The 11,883-nt window shown below is 43.7% G+C and overlaps 1 protein-coding gene across 1 annotated transcript in view; it reads right to left on the reverse strand.

Moving 5' to 3' along the window:
- LOC311486106 (uncharacterized protein) overlaps window positions 1–11,643 on the reverse strand; it is a gene marked incomplete at its 3' end in the record, with an annotated part of 69,471 nt that extends 57,828 nt beyond the window's left edge. Inside the window, exons 1-3 of the mRNA XM_084541869.1 lie at window positions 11,435–11,643; window positions 10,037–10,138; window positions 8,934–9,034 (exon numbers count right to left, since the gene is read on the reverse strand). Of these exons, the coding sequence (XP_084397995.1) occupies window positions 8,934–9,034; window positions 10,037–10,138; window positions 11,435–11,550 (319 nt within the window). The 5' untranslated portion in view covers window positions 11,551–11,643. The remainder of the gene's footprint in view (window positions 1–8,933; window positions 9,035–10,036; window positions 10,139–11,434) is intronic.
- Between the last annotated feature and the right edge of the window lie 240 nt (window positions 11,644–11,883).

Here is an 11,883-nt window from a genome sequence, read left to right on the forward strand (position 1 = left end):
CCTCCTTAATATCCTCTCCACCTCCATTCTTCCTCCTACTTCTTCTCATTCTTCATCCTCTATCTTCTCCTTCCCAAACCTGCTTCTTCTTCTTCTTCTTTCCTCCTCCTCTCTTCTCCTTCCTTCCCCAAATGTTTCTTCTTCATCTTCTATTTCTTCTGTTCCTTTTTCTCCTCCTCCTCCTCCTCATTTTTCTTCTACATCCTTCCTTTTCTCCCCATCCTTTTCTTCTCCTTGCCCACCTCCTCCTCCTTCTTCATCCTCCTTCTTTTTCTTCTTCTTCATCCGTTCCATTTCCAGTAGACGTGATGTCGTGATGTGAACACATGTGTCTGGTCTCCATGGTAACGGCTCATCTCTGATCACAGTCATTGATCAGGATGGGGAGGTGTTGATCTGGACCGACTCTCGTCTGAAAACGTCGCTACTGAACATAAACGTTGAACGATTAAATAAAGATCAAAAGTTGAGTTAAAACTTCTTCTCTGGAGGCCGGAGGAAGACGTCAGGTGTCTGAATACGGCTTCAACAAACCCAGACAGAACAGTAAAACTAGGTAGCTATTACTTAATGTGAATCTGTATTAATCTTTAATGCCGAGCTCATCCTCCTCGTAGCTGATGTCTCAGACGTTAAAGATTTATCAGCTCTCCTCCAGGAGTCTCTGGCTCTTATTAAAATGTGGCCCCCTGTGTTTGGATAAAGATCCCAGATAGAAGTTATAAAAGAGTTTAATAAAAATATTAAAAGATCTTATTTAAAGAATGTAGAAATCTTCACACATATCTACAAATTTGTGTTTTAATGGGAAAAAGTAGAAGACTGTAAGCATGAAGCTGGAGGACGAGGGTTGTCACCTACTGTTTAACTTACTATTTAAAAACGTCCATATATGTAGTTTAATACTATTGTGACAAGCTTTCAGAACCAGCAATTATACTTTTACACGTTTTTAGAGATTATTGAGGTTAAATCTGAGAGATGATTAAATGAATGAGACGAATAAATAAGTTTATTTGTGCTTCACTAAAGTGTTTGAGAAGGAAGAGAGACGCTGACAACGTCTACATATCAATATGTGTCTGATCAATGAGGCTGATCAGAGGAGGAGGACGAGGAGAAAACGAGGAGGAAGAAAAGAGGAGAAGTAGAAGAAGGATGAGGTAAAGAAGAAGAAGAAGAAGACGAAGAAAAATGAGGAGAAGAAGAAGAAGATGATTGAGGACAGCTAATAGGAGAAAGACGTAATGCTAGGACTAGGGATGGCTCGATCCGATACTTAGGATCGGTATCGGTCCGATATTGGTCAAAATTTCAGGATCGAACATCGAAAAAAACAACTGTAGCCCGTCCGATCCGATACCCAAAGCCCAAATGCTCAATTTAACTTTGCGCGACATGCCGTAAACAGAGAGCAGCTGCTGCAAGCGTGTGTAAACAGAACGTGACAGTGAATTAGCCTGGCGCTCTTATCATGTCAGCTGTGTGGAGTTACTTTGCAGCAAGGAAGAGAAAAGTAAAACAACCGAATGCAACTTGTGCAACGCGAGTGTCTCAAGGGGTGGCAGCAGCACTGGACGTTTCAACATCACGAACTTGATAAAGCATTTGCAGAAGCATCACGGAAAGGAGTCATTGCTCATGTTGAAGTGACCAAATGAATGTCAGAAAGGAAAGCAAGTGTGTGCAGCGATATGTCCTATAGCAGGGGGGCCCATTACGTCGATCGCGATCGACCGGTAGATCGCGAAGGTAGTGCGGGTAGATCGCGTACCATTGAAAAATAAAATGTTTTAGATGTTAGTCTGGCTTAACAATATCTGTTGCAGCTCCAAAACAAACAGCAAGACAAACGTTCATCTTTATTTATTTCTACTTTATATTTGCAACATACCCTCAGTTCAGCGGCACACATCCACAGCCATGCACAACTTCAACCACAACTCCAGACTACCGTCTTTCTTAAAGACAGCGCTATTTTTCTAAAGGTGCAGTGCACCAATTTTTCTTGATAAAAATAAAAACAAAGATGGATAGAGCTTTTAACACTGTAGCAACAATTAATATGACTTAGGATACACAGGTAGATCACTTTGACTTGGTCATTGTAAAAGCAGCTCGCAACCCAAAGAAGTGTGGGCACCCCTGTCCTATAGTCTTCAATGGAACATTGAAACTAAGTCCATTCTATATCTAGTTTGATATGGGTGTTTTACATACAGTTCAACCCCAGAGGTTACATGTGAAAGAAGAAACATTCAAGTTTGCAGTTTGCACTGATTTGAAGTTTAAATAAAGAGCTTATGGCTTGAGGCACATTGTGGGCTGTTTTATTTCTTCCCTTAGGGGAGCAGAATATTTGTTGCACAGTTTGACCATGGTGTTTTTAGATGTCCATATTAAGCAAAGTACATCTATACAAACTATATGTATTATTAACAACTTAACAGAGGAGAAAAGAAGGTATCGGATTGATATCGGTATCGGCAGATACTCCAAGTTGCAGTATCAGTATCAGTATCGGACATGAAAAAGTTGTATCGAGCCATCCCTAGCTAGTAGTATGTCCTCCTCCATGTCCTCCTCCTCCATGTCCTCCTCCATGTCCTCCTCCAGTCCTGAATGTGTAGAGTCTTAGAAGACGACCAAGATGTCTCCACGTCTCCAACGTCTCTGTCCACATGGATTCCATCTTGGTTCATCTTGTTTTTCTACCTCCATGTTTCTGTCCCTCCCTCACCTGATGTTGATTAGTAAAGGTTACCATGGTTACCACCAGATGCTCAGAGAGAACGATGCTCTGAAGCTACATGAGGACCAGACCTGTCCTCTTACAGCTCAATTAAAGGTTATTCAAAAGTATTTTTCAGAAATGACAAAAAATGTTCATTTCTTCCGTTTCCTCCTCGGTACATAAATAACATCTTCTCATCCTTTAATGTCCATTTCTATGCAGACAACACAATGACCTTCAAGTGTCACTTCTTAATCACACACTTGTTTTAAATGCATAGAAGACCAACAGTTATTCTGATTAACCCACCATTCAAGTGTAGATGACACTCTGAATCACTGCCGTCTACTTTAATGTCTGGATGATGGAGATATTCTGCGCGTCATTCTGTCTCGTTCTCTGAACAATGGAGTTGATGTTTTTCATCGTGTTAATGGACACTATAGCACCGTACTATCATTCATATATATATATATATAATATATATTCTAACGTCTAGATTTCTTGTCCATTTGTTCATATTCTAATCCTGTACATCTTTTGCTTTTTTTTTTTTATTTTATTATATTTAATGTTTCTTTTACTCGTGGTTCTTTTTAATGTGCAACTAAGCTACTGTGACCAAGCAGCAATTTCCCTTGTGGATCAATAAAGCTGATCTAAGTCTATGTAATATGCATTTAAAGTTTTCTAATGTTTCCGTTAGGGCTGGGTTTTAAAAAAGAAAATCGATTTTCATTTAAAAAGTTTCAATATCGATTGATCAGATCCTCAGATCTCTAACTCTGAGAGCAGCGTCAGGATTTCTGAGGACAGAGAAGAGCTGGACAAAACCAAAGACAACTAAAGACAAAAGATGAGAAACTAGAGCAGAAGATGGAGGAGACACCACAAACCTCTGGAACCAATGAGGACCGTAGGTTGGAGGAAATCTCTCTCAGAATTAAGCAAAATAGTTGGAAACTGAAATATCTCTAAATTAATCGACACGGAATCAGAATCGATTCAGGAAGTCAGTAGCAACACTCTGCACTAGCTCCAACGACTGGTCAACGCGTTGCTATGTTTCCTGAAAAAGCCCAAACAAAAACATCAGAAGAGAGACGCTTGTCGTTGTGAATAATCCTGCAGAGGTCAGTAACTACCGGTAGCTGAAGAAGAAGAAGAAGAAGAAGATGAAGAGTGGGGAAGACGAAGAAGAAGAAGAAAACTGTAGCAAGTTGGGGGTTAGGTGCTTGCTCAAGGCACCACAGCCAGGGAGGGTGAACCTGGCCTCCGGTCCCAAGCCTCACCTCTAACCACTACGCCACAGTTCCCCCAAGAAGAAGAAGAAAAGTGAAGAAGAAGAACGAAAAAGAAGTACAAGAAGTAGAAGAAGTAGAAGAACAAGAACAAGAACTGTAGCTGAGCTGCTGAGTATCTGGACTATTCCTGAGTTTAGTCCGAGTCATTACGTCCTCATCACTTGTTGCTAATGGCAACACCAAAGGCCATGCTGATGGCGACGCTGCAGGTAATGCTAATGGAGATGCTAAAGACGCTGCTCATAGATATGGTGCTAACCTTTGTTGAAGAGAATCATTTGATACAGACGTTCACATATGTCACGATGTTTGAATCAAAGTTTATTTAATGTTAAACCAGAGGATTAATGGACGACTCAGCTGATAGATTTGATTGATAGATTGATAAACTGATTAATCGACACCGCGGCTCAAACCGGAGACGTAGACTCGTGTAATTGTCGTGTCCTAGTTACTTTAATTGTGTTTGCTGATTGTGAAAATGTCTGATTATAAATGTTTTCCTGTTCCCAGGTCTCTAGAAGCAGAGATGTGAAGCTCAGTGAGTCTACCTGATTAAATAACGATTTAATTAAAAACAGCAGGACGGAGAGCAGAGAGGAGAAAAAGTGACTTTATAAAATGAGTTTATGGATAGTTTCAGGTCTCTTGGTGACTGGAGTCTATTGTTACTATGCTACAGACCGGTCTGACTGTTGTACACTAAGCGTCTCAGTTTAATGTTTTCTCAAAGATCGATGAAAGAAAAGCTGAGTGAGTTTTAAGCTCCTGCTCTGACCTTGAGATCCGGTTGCATCACACATTAAAAGAGAAACTTCACAGATGTTCTTCTCTCTAATCTCAGACCTGCACAGACGCCACAGGATTAGAAATTAATATCTAACAACCGAGACTGAAGAGAAGCAACCTGCTGTATATTCATCTAGACTCCAGGTGGCGTTAATGCACCAGCAATTTAAACCAATGAAGAAGAAGAGGAGAAGGAACAAAGCAGAACAAAGAACTGAAAAGTGTTTGGGTAAGAGCCGTAAGTACCGATGTATTCATCCAGATTTTAAATCCTAAATATCAAATTTAGTAGCTCGCTGTAGGGTCCTAGCATCCCAGCTAACAATAGCTCTTCCGAGCTTTCTAGCTTTGCAGCTAACAGTAGTTCTTCCTAGTCCCCCAGTTTCCCAGCTAATAGAAGCCCCACCTAATTTTCAAGACTCCCAGCCAACAGTAGCTCCTCCTAGCTTCCTAGCCTCCCAGCCAACAGTAGCTCCTCCTAGCTTCCTAGCCTCCCAGCTAACAGTAGCTCCTCCTAGCTTCCTAGCCTCCCAGCCAACAGTAGCTCCTCCTAGCTTCCTAGCCTCCCAGCTAACAGTAGCTCCTCCTAGCTTCCTAGCCTCCCAGCTAACAGTAGCTCCTCCTAGCTTCCTAGCCTCCCAGCTAACAGTAGCTCCTCCTAGCTACATAGCCTCCCAGCCAACAGTAGCTCCTCCTAGCTTCCTAGCCTCCCAGCCAATAGTAGCTCCTCCTAGCTTCCTAGCCTCCCAGCTAACAGTAGCTCCTCCTAGCTACCTAGCCTCCCAGCCAATAGTAGCTCCTCCTAGGTTCCTAGCCTCCCAGCTAACAGTAGCTCCTCCTAGCTACCTAGCCTCCCAGCTAACAGTAGCTCCTCCTAGCTACCTAGCCTCCCAGCTAACAGTAGCTCCTCCTAGCTTCCTAGCCTCCCAGCCAATAGTAGCTCCTCCTAGCTTCCTAGCTTCCCAGCTAACAGTAGCTCTTCATCTTCATCTAAACGTTCAAATCCACAAATATTTCCACACCACCATCTGGTTTGACGTCAGCTCTGTGTTGTGTCTGGGCCTCAGGCTCAAAACACTTTTATTTACTTTCAATCTCAGACGTTCAGTTGCTATTTTCTATCTTCTGGGACTTTTTATCTGAACCCGTTCCACCATACGAATAAATTCAGGCTCAGATCACTTTAAACTTTGCAGTTCACTTGATTATTTCAGCTGTTTATAGCTACAGTTCGTATTTGATGCTATTTTAATATTTTCTCTGAGCAGCTCAAACTATATTGAAACTGGAAGTAGAAAACAGCTCTAGATGATTGTCCTGGAATCACAGGACTGCACAACGTGAGCGTTTTTTGAGGTTAGAAATCAGATGTGGTGAGGGGTTGGAGGGCAATGGCTCAGGGAGAGAAGAGGGGGGAGGAGAGGGTGAAGGGTGAAGGTCACGGCTGATGAGGCCATCGGCGACCAAGCTGCTGGAGTTCAGCGGTCAGAGAAGCGACACTAACTGCATTCAGGATGAAAAGGAGGACAAACGGCCTCAGGCTGAGAGGAACAAAGACGGAACATGTCCAGTTAAAGCCTAAAAATGAGAGTAAACAGAAACCTAAACATAATTACATGTTTATCTGAGAGATGCAGATAAACGGGAAACAAGAAACAGAGCCAGGAAACCAGCAGGAAGCTCAGAAAGAGGAAAGTCCTCTAATCAAATCAGCAGGAGAGAGGGAAACCTTTCAATTAGCTCCAGCAACAAAAGAGCCGTCCGAGGCCGTTAGCGTTAGCGCCCAGGAATTAGCTTCTGGTGTGCAGCGTCGCCACAAAAGAGTCAAAGAGTGTTTGTCTCGGCCCCGAGGGACAATCTAATAAAGTTGTTTACAAGCAGACGTTGAATAAAGAGCCCTCCTCACCCTCCTCACCCTCCTCACCCTCCTCACCCTCCAGGCTGACACACTCACTGCCTCTGTCCGATAACAAAAGCCCCGCTGCCCCTTAGAGTTTAACATCTGGGGTGGATAATCGATCTGTTTCTCTGAGACGCTGACGTGGTTTCTGTTCAACAATCTGAATAAAAGGAAAGAAGAACAAGATGAACCAAGATGGAGTCCCTGTGGACAGAGACGATGGAGACGTGGAGACATCTGGGTCGTCTTCTAAGACTCTATCAGGACTGGAGGAGGACATGAACTAGGAGGACATGGAGGAAGACATACTACTATTATTTCTCCTCCTCCATCTTCTCTTCATTTTCCCTCTCTCTTTTCCTTCTTCACACCATTCCTCCCTTTCTTTTCTTCCTTCCTCCCCCTCTTTCCTTTGTCCCTCTCTTCCTTCTTTTAGCCTTTCCATCCTACCTTCCTTCCTTCCACTCTTCCTTCCTTTTTCCTCGTTTTCCTGCCTCTATCCCTCCTTCCTTCCATCCATCTTTCTCCCTTCCTCTTTTCCCTTTCTTCCTTCCTATGTTCCTTTCTTTCCTCCCTTTCCTGTCACTTTATTTCCTTCCTCCCTTCCTCAATTTCTTCCTACCTTCCTTCCCTCTTTCCTACCTCCCTTCTTTTCTTCCCTTTCCTTCCTCCCATCCTTCCCTGTCAGTCCTCCCTCCCTTCCATCCATCTTTCTCCCTTCCTTCCCTTTTTCCTACCTCCCTCCTTTTCTTCCCCTTCCTTCCTCCATACTTCCCTGTCTTTCCTCCCTCCATCCCTTCTGCTCTTCCTTCCTTCCTTCGTCCCTCTCTTCCTTCTTTCCTTCCTTCCATTCCTTCCTCCCTTTCCTGTCCCTTTCTTCCTCTTTCTTTCCTCGCTTACTTTCTTCCACTCTTTCTCCCTTCCCTCCCTCCCTCCCTCCCTCCATGAATCATCTTCTCCTTCTGTCTTTCCTCTGTCTCTGGTACGTCCATGGTTTAAAGGAGCAGCAGATCCATCCAGACTGAGACCAGGACGTCTAACATCGTTAATAACATCCAGACGATCAAACAGAAGAAGATGTGATGAGATAAATACTGGAGCAGCGTTTGTGCATCTTCAACAATCCAGAGTTCAGAGTTAAATAAAAACCTTGATGAGGATTTAACTGATGATTATGTTTTAACAGAGCTTCAAATAAAAAGCCCGTCGTGGAGAAAGGCTGACCAACAGACTGTCCCCGGAGAATAAAAGGTTTAGAGCAGCTTAGATTCTAAGTTTTGAAGAGATGTCTCACTCCAACATCTATTTACACACATGTGGAATCTCTCTGTGGACAAACTTTGAGCAGAGACACATCGACTTTGTAACAGAGCCTCATTGATCTGAGTTTGACAGCAGATAAAGACCCGGTGTCAGAGCAGAGAGATAACCACGGAGATTCAATCGCTGCTCAACCAGATGTAATTTTTAACAAGCGAGGCATCGAGTGGAAAGAAGAAGGAAAATAACAACGTAGGTGACAGAAAAATGAGACGCCAGGCAGAACCACGGGTTTCTACTGTGGTGGAAATATTCTGAATAAACAACCTGCATCAGGAGAGAGAGGTGAAAGTTCTGACCACAAGAAAGAAGGTTGTTGTTTTAGTCTTCCTCTGATGATCAGAATAAAACCTCAAGATGATTCAGGTGTAGAGATCTGGTAACCTTTACTGATCATCTGGTACATGGAGATCAGGAGGAGGAGGGACAGAGACATGGAGGTAGAAAAAGAAGAGATGGAATCTATGTGGACAGAGACGTTGGAGACGTGGAGACATCTTGGTCGTCTTCTAAGACTCTAGACATTCAGGACATGGAGGAGGACATGGAGGAGGAGGACATGGAGGAGGAGGACATGGAGGAAGAGATACTACTACTAGTTCTTCTTCTCCTCCTCCTTCTACTCCTTCTTCTTCTCTTTGTTTTACTACTAGTTCTTCTCCTCCTCCTCCTCCTCCTTCTTCTTCAGATTCGATGCTCCACAGCAGCTACTGAACTTTATTTCTTGCATCTCTTTTCATATTATTTCTAAACTACTTATCCTTCATAAAGAAATGTCTTGATCACATAAAACCAGATTCCTCCCTTTTCCACTCAGAGCTAACGTCTTAATCCAGATTATTATTATTATTATTATTATTATTCTAATGAGATTAAGTGTACTTACGAACACACAGGTCTCCACTCTCATAGAAGCCAGGGCAGCACTGAGAGCGTCGTCGGTACATGGTCCTCACTCCTCTCCTGTAGGCCGTCTTGTAGCTGATGCTGAAAGATAAAAGAAATAATCAGATCTTTGATGGACCACCATCAGGTCCTTCCTTCCTTCCTTCCTTCCTTCCTTCCTACTACACTTCCTTCCTCCCTGCCCCCCCCCCCATCTCTCCTCTGTACCAGGTGTTGTTGGTCGTAGATGTCCAGGTTTCCTCCTCCTCGTTCAAGGACACAGATGTTTCACAGACATTTCAGCTTCAGATCCACGACTCCTCTCTGAGCCGGAGGAAAGAAAGTTTAATGTGGTCGACGGACGCTCGTCAACATGAGCTGAAGCATCTGTGGTAGATAGGTTACCATAACCACGGTAACCTATACTAATCATCATCAGGTGAGGAGTTTCCAGGAGGAACAGAAACATGGAGGTAGAAAAACAAGATGAACCAAAGATGGAATCAGTGTGGACAGAGACCATGGAGACGTTGGAGGAGGACATGAGGAGGACATGAGGAGGACATGGAGGAGGACATGGAGGAGGACATGAGGAGGACATGGAGGAGGACATGGCGGAGAAAGATATGAGAATTATCTCCTCCTCCCCCTTCTCCTTCTCCTCCTTCCAAATTCCTCCTCCTTCCTTTCATCTCCTCTTCATTATTATCCTCTTTCTTCTCATCCTTCATCCTTCTTCTTCTGTTCCATTTCCCACTCCTTCATGTCCTTCCTCCTTTTTTCTTCTCCTTCTTCTCCTCGTTCTTCTCCTGCTCCTCTATCTTCTTCTTCTTCTTCTTTCCTATTCTTCCTTCTTCTTCTTCTGTTCTATTTCCAGTAGATATAATGCTCCACAGCAGCTGAACCTCTTTGCCAATAGCGTTTTGATGTAAACACGTGTATCTGGTCACATCATTTGATTTGGTCTCCATGGAAACAGTCCATCCCTGACCACAGTCACTGATCTGGAGGATGGAGACGTGTTGGCCAACGTGAGGACAGACTAGAACCGAACCTGTGTGGAGGTGAAGTTAAAAACCACCGGTGGCCGTTACTGGTTCTCACCGGTGTCTGGTGCACTTGAACCAGTTGAGGATGTCGGTGCAGCGGGTGTAGTAGACCTGGTCGAAGGGGTGGGCGTAGGACTCCTGCACCGTCACGGCATAGCTGCAGAGAGACAGGAAACAACCAGAGACACTGCTTTAGTTCTCAGATCTACTGTACACCCATCAGCCACAACATTACGACCACTGACAGGAGAAGTAGGTAACATTAAAACCATCTTGTGACAGTTCAATGTTCTGCTGGGAAACGTTTGGACCTACACAATATTAGGAAGGTGGTCCATCCATCCTTCCTCCCGTCCTTCCTCGCTTCCTTCTTTCCATCCATCCTTCATTCTACACTTCCTTCATTTCTTCCTTCCTCCCTTCTTCCTTTCCATACATCCATCCTGCCTTCTTTCTATGCATCCTTCCTTCACATATTTCTTCCTTCCTTCCTACTACACATCATTAATTTCTCGCTTACTCACTTCCTTCCTTCTATTTTTCCTTCCTCGCTTCCTTCTTTCCATCCATCCTTCATTCTATACTTCCTTCCTTCCTTCCTGCCTTCCTTCCATCTATACTTCCTTCCATACATTGTTCCTTCCTTCCATCCTTCCTCCCTACTACACATTATTAATTTCTCGCTTCCTCATTTCCTTCCTTTGTTCTTTCCATACATCCATTCTTCCTTCCTCGCTTCCTTCTTTCCATCCATCTTTCATTCTATACTTCCATCCTTCCTTCTTACTAGACATCATTAATTTCTCGCTTCCTCACTTCCTTCCTTTGTTCCTTCCATACTTCCTCCCTCCATCCTCTCTGTCTCCCTCCCTCATCTCTTCTTTCCTTCCCTCCCCATCTCTCCTCAGTACCAGATCTCGTTGGTAGTAGAGGATCAGCTTGACTTCGTGACGACACAATAATAGTTTTTCACCAGGATGGTGGTCATAATGTTATGCCTGATCGGTGTAAGTTTGCCATGTTGTATTTGTTTTTGCTGAAATGTCAGATTTAACGATGAAAAACTTTCATTTTCTAAATCAAAAGTAGTTTGAGTGAAGGTTAGCGCTGACCTTTGTGGAGAAGTGAAAACTGTAATAATCATCAGAGGTAATATCCATTTGGACAATTCGTCCTGATTACACCGAGACGTTTATCGATCACAGCACCTGCACTTTGTGTCGCTCTCATCAGGAGCAGCATTGTGCTCTCAGACGCCGAGTGGTCGCTCTGAATTTACAGCCTCCACGTGGCCCCATGAGGATACGGCCCTTTTTTTTTTTTTTTTGCACTTTGATTATTGGCAAAAGCCCCGGCCGTGATTTGTGATGAGGGGAGGGGGGGGGCGGGCAGGGCGGTCCATTAGTTCACTGTGTTTTGAGTTATATAAATATATAAAATATATAAAACTGACCTCTCCCAGTGGCTGCACACGTTGGGGTCGTCCGGGTTGAGGGCCGACGCCGCGGGGATGAACCCCAGCAGGGTGAGCCACAGCAGGGATCGGGGGGACACCCCACCGGCCCCCATCGTCCTCCTCACTCCGTCCTTCAGAGAGAAGACAGAGGAGACAAGATCTCACCTTTAGAAGAAATAAAAACCCTCACAGTTTAACAGAAACTCAAATACAACAGCAGGAAGTAGTTTATCTACTCGCTCACACTTTCACAGCTTTAATTAGAAGTCACACGTCTGACAGGTTTATAAAATAAATAAATAAAACCAGATCAATGACTGTGATTAGAGATGAACTGTTTCCATGGAGACTGAATCAGATGATGTGATCAGATACACGTGATCACATCAGATCATCTTTAATGATGAAGAGGAGCATCACATCTACTGGAAACAGAGGATGAGGAG

The sequence above is a fragment of the Chelon labrosus genome (assembly GCF_963514085.1).
Source record: "Chelon labrosus genome assembly, chromosome: 3".
Lineage (NCBI taxonomy): Eukaryota > Metazoa > Chordata > Actinopteri > Mugiliformes > Mugilidae > Chelon > Chelon labrosus.